The 4761-nt window shown below is 35.6% G+C and overlaps 1 protein-coding gene across 1 annotated transcript; it reads left to right on the plus strand.

The window, feature by feature from the left end:
* Positions 1-698: 698 nt before the first annotated feature.
* On the plus strand, positions 699-4410 carry LOC114276131 (5'-adenylylsulfate reductase 3, chloroplastic). Its single transcript, XM_028217913.2, has 5 exons — positions 699-1096; positions 1388-1546; positions 1628-1754; positions 2687-3500; positions 3909-4410. The coding sequence occupies exons 1-5, from the start codon at positions 991-993 to the stop codon at positions 4137-4139; spliced, it is 1437 nt and encodes a 478-aa protein (XP_028073714.2). The 5' UTR covers positions 699-990; the 3' UTR covers positions 4140-4410.
* The last annotated feature ends 351 nt before the right edge of the window (positions 4411-4761 follow it).

The following is a 4761-nucleotide window of genomic DNA, read 5'->3' on the forward strand; positions in this document are numbered from 1 at the left end:
AAAATATAACTCTATTATTAAATCATGATTTTAAAATTAAACCAAACGCTACCTACAATAATTTTATGTTCCCCTTGCTATGTATTTTTATATATAAAAAAAGGATAATTATTTAAAATTTTCGTCCACTAAAAAAATTTAATTTATTATTAAGGAAACACAAATTTGTCCAATTGCATAGCTTCGCGTGGAAGCATAACCAGATTAACGGAATAGGGTCCCGGTTCAATGAACCATGAACTCCGTCTTTTCTCATAAAACCGTTAGAAAAACTATCAGTTAATTTTGGAGGGTTATGTTATGTGACCTGTTCCACCTCAATATTTATCATGTGTTTTTATGTTTTTTAATTATTTAATGTAAATTTGTAGGTTTTGTCTTTTTATATTTTTAATTATTTAATGTAAATTTGTAGGTTTTACTCTTTCGTCAATTACGATACTCTATTGAAAAATCACGTGAAAATATTTGAAACTAATTAATAATTTCTCTAATTGTTAATTCTATTTATTTATTTTTTACATGGGAGAGGAGAGAGAAAATCACATATCCTTAAGGGTTAATTTGAAAATTCGATTAAAAGTCAAATTTAAAATTTTAATCTATTTTAAATCAAATTATTTATCTAGTTTTTTTTATATATTTTTTAAAAAATAAAAAATAATTATAATAATTAATTTTTAATCACCTTTCAAAACAACCCGTCTGTCTTCGTTTTCTCCAAGAGAGAGGAGCGAGAAAGTTGCGTAAATCCAAGCTATTTGCAGGTGGGTTTCAATTTTTAAAATGGAATTTTATTTTCTACGTTTTTTTTAATTTATTTCTTGAAATTATAAATGTTTTATGTTTTTAAAAACACAAAGCACTGGTATGACTTTAAAAAAAAAACAAAAATAAAAAGAGTCCAAACTACTCAGAAATAAATGACTAGTGGAACACAAATTGCTATAAAGACGAGCAAATCTTGAGTCTCAAGCCTTTGAGAATCTAATGGCGTTAATCTCCTCCTCTTCTTCTTCTTCTTCTTCTTCTTCTTCTTCTTCTGTAATTCGCTCCTCGATTGCTTCGAATTCAATCCCTTCACGCGAGCTCAAAGGTTCCTCTCTCTCTCTCTCTCTCTCTCTCTCTGTCGTTTGAATTGTTATTTGTGGTTTTGTATTTTGCGATTCCGTTTGGATTCTGAGAAAATGGTTGAATTAAAAGAGAGCAATGCTCTAGAAACAGTATTTTTAGCAAGAATTCCGGATGAATCCAGCTAATCTTTGAGTTTTTCGAAATCAAAAGACCAGGACATGTTAAAAAATTCAATTTTTTTTTGTGTATTTTGGTTTAATTTGGGGGAGTTTGATCTCTAATTCATTCTCTATGAACTTGATCAACAATTCAGCTTCATGGATCCAATCATTGCGGCCCTTGGATCGAGTTGGCTTTCAATCAACGACTATCGATGGTCACCGCCGGCAAAGAGGCTCAGTAAGACCGGTCAGTGCAGAAACGAAGAGAAGTGATTCAGCTATTCCATCCGCAGGAACCATGGATGCTGCTGGTACGCGTCTCATCGCGCTTAGGTTCTTTATTCTCTTACTTTTAGTTGGCAATTTGACCCTTTTTTATGGCAAATTTGTAGAAGTTGGAGATAAGACAGGACCAGAGGATTTTGAGAAACTGGCAAAAGAGTTGGAAAGTGCTTCCCCACTGGAAATTATGGACAAAGCCCTCGAGAAATTTGGGAATGACATTGCCATTGCTTTCAGGTATTTATAATCTTCTCCTGTTTCAGTTGATTTGTTCTAGTCATCAAACTTTAGTCATTATATTTACTACTCAATACTATGATTGGTTGAATTAAGGAAAAGGGTTACAATATCTGTTTAGCAACTTCTCAAACACATCAACTTTTTTAGATTTTGAAAACCCTAAAAAGGAAAAAAAAAAACTAAAAACTAAAAAAGCCAATCCTAACAACCTTGCCACATTAGTCATGTTTGATGTTGAGTTGTGGTTCATCAAAAGATTTCCGTGTGTAAGTAGGAGTTTCTTGTTTAACCCCTTTTATTTAGGTACTAATAATAATAATAATAATAATAATTTGCATTATGTAATGCTTTTCCCTCCTCAAACCCCTCAGTGACAGGAGCCTCGTGCACTGGAGTACACTTTTTTTCCTATTTAGTCCTTTATATCCCGTTTATCTGTGCTGTTCATCTGGTGTCAAAAAAGCATCCTGGATGCTTGAGGAATGGTTGTAGTTAACATTTGTGCTATGTCTCCCATAGATTTGTGTAGCCTTCAATTTTGATATTGTGTATTGGTTTTCATTTGCAATTCAGTAAAAGATCTTTTACCTTGATCTCATCAACACCTCTTCACATACAATTCAATGATCCGCCACTGAAGTCCTAGTTATCAACTTAGATTCTTTTCATTACGTTACATGATTCCAATCCTGGTCAAATCCCATATTTGGACTTCCCAAGCAAAAGAGCACCATAATGATTTTTTCTTGGCCTTTATGAGTGTGATGTGCACCGTGAATGCTCACTGAGATGGCCTGCAGTTATTAGTGTCCCTCAACTGATTAGTAACAAAATGTTTTGTTGGTGCACTTGATAAGACTTGCAATAGTATTTTAGTCATCAAGAATGAAGAACCATATTGAAATTTCTGTTGGTATTGATTTGTGCAGTGGAGCTGAGGATGTGGCCTTGATTGAGTATGCACGACTAACTGGTCGGCCATTTAGGGTGTTCAGCCTGGATACGGGGAGATTAAATCCAGAGACATACCAGTTCTTTGATATTGTTGAGAAGCATTATGGCATTCACATCGAATACATGTTCCCCGATGCTGTTGAGGTTCAAGCACTTGTAAGGGGCAAAGGGCTTTTCTCATTCTATGATGACGGTCACCAAGAGTGCTGCAGAGTTAGGAAGGTCAGGCCTTTAAGGAGGGCACTTAAGGAACTTAGAGCCTGGATCACTGGGCAAAGAAAAGATCAGTCTCCGGGCACAAGAACAGATGTCCCTGTTGTCCAGGTGGATCCTGCCTTTGAAGGAAAGGATGGTGGAATTGGCAGCTTGGTGAAGTGGAATCCCGTGGCCAATGTTGAAGGCCTACACATTTGGAACTTCCTACGAGCCATGAATGTACCGGTCAATACCTTGCATTCACGAGGATACATCTCGATTGGATGTGAGCCTTGCACGAGGCCAGTCCTGCCAGGGCAGCATGAAAGGGAAGGAAGGTGGTGGTGGGAAGATGCTAAGGCCAAGGAATGTGGCCTTCACAAAGGAAACATCAAACAGGAAGAGTTGTCCCAAGTTAATGGGAACGGAAATGGTGCTATGCAAACGAATGGAACCGCAACTGTCTCTGACATCTTTAACAGTCAGAATTTGATTGGCTTGAGTAGAACTGGGATCGAAAACTTGGCTAGACTGAACCGTCGAAGTGAACCTTGGCTTGTTGTGCTTTATGCACCTTGGTGCAACTTTTGCCAGGTAAAAATTAATCAAGAGTAAAGAATTATATTACTTTGATGCTATAATTGACACTTAGATATGGGTGTGAGATATGCTGCTAATACTTCCGATCAGACACTTTCATATTTAACAGTCTTTATACATATCTTTCGTTGCAAAAGTGCTATAAAATGAGAAAAAAAGCCTCTGACACTCTTATGTTACGTAAAACCTCATTTTATCACACAAAATACATTAAAAAAAATATTTTAAAAAAAAATTATTTTTTTTTTCAATTCCGCTTATGCATGAATTAGAGTTTTGATGGTCCACTCTCTAAATACGCACTTGTGCCCAACACCTATACCCGAGTCCATGTAAGATAGTTTTGATGCAAATAATTATGATTACTTTGTAGTTTTTTCTAACCGACCTTGTGTTTCATAGGCAATGGAAGAATCATACTTGGTGTTGGCAGAAAAGCTGGTGGATATTGGAGTGAAGGTGGGGAAGTTTAGGGCTGATGGCGATCAGAAGGCATTTGCAGAGAAAGAACTACAGTTGGGAAGTTTCCCCACAATACTTTTCTTCCCTAAACACACTTCCAGGCCTATCAAGTACCCCTCGGAGAAGAGAGACGTTGACTCATTCATGGCTTTTGTGAATGCTTTGCAATGATAAGACATCAGCACGGTTGGTTTGGGGTGTAAATAGTACACTTATTTATTTTTTTGAGCCACATCACTTCTCTACTTTTCTGCACATTTTTTCGTAAAAAATCAAAAATTACACTTAGGCCTCGTTTGGGAACAGGCTAATTTAGTAACTTTTTGACTATTTTGCTAAAATATGAGCTAAAAACAACTCTTATGTGTGGGATGACTTTTTGACTTTTTACGAAAAGATGTGCAAAAAGTAGAGAGAAAATAAAATCTTTGACTTTTTGGTATGGGTTGTTGGCTTTTTGGCTAATTTAGTAACTTTTTGACTAAAAGGGAGGGTTCCCAAATGAGGCCTTATTTAGATCATCCCAAACAATCTTAAATCGCTAGGAATTATCAAAATTATACCGGAGCCTGCTGGGTTGGTGCTTCTAAGGGCTCCTCAAAATTGCAGGACTTTCATACATGTTTCTAGTTTGCACAGTTTGTTTTTATTTTACTTTTATTATTATTATTATTATTATTTTATTTATTTATTTATTTTTTAGGGCTGGAAATAGTGTTAGAAATCGGTCATCTCCTTCTTCTCTTATTGTCATCCACGTAATAGTAAAATTTCTCATGATAATTCTAAATTT

Source organism: Camellia sinensis, chromosome 8 (genome assembly GCF_055761805.1).
Source record: "Camellia sinensis isolate YWXY chromosome 8, ASM5576180v1, whole genome shotgun sequence".
In the NCBI taxonomy this organism is placed as follows: domain Eukaryota; kingdom Viridiplantae; phylum Streptophyta; class Magnoliopsida; order Ericales; family Theaceae; genus Camellia; species Camellia sinensis.

Coding starts and splice junctions, on each gene's coding strand:
- LOC114276131 (XM_028217913.2), top strand. CDS start 991: ATGGCGTTAATCTCCTCCTCTTCTTCTTCTTCTTCTTCTTCTTCTTCT. Junction 1,097..1,387: donor CCCTTCACGCGAGCTCAAAG/GTTCCTCTCTCT, acceptor TCAACAATTCAG/CTTCATGGATCCAATCATTG. Junction 3,501..3,908: donor CTTGGTGCAACTTTTGCCAG/GTAAAAATTAAT, acceptor TGTGTTTCATAG/GCAATGGAAGAATCATACTT.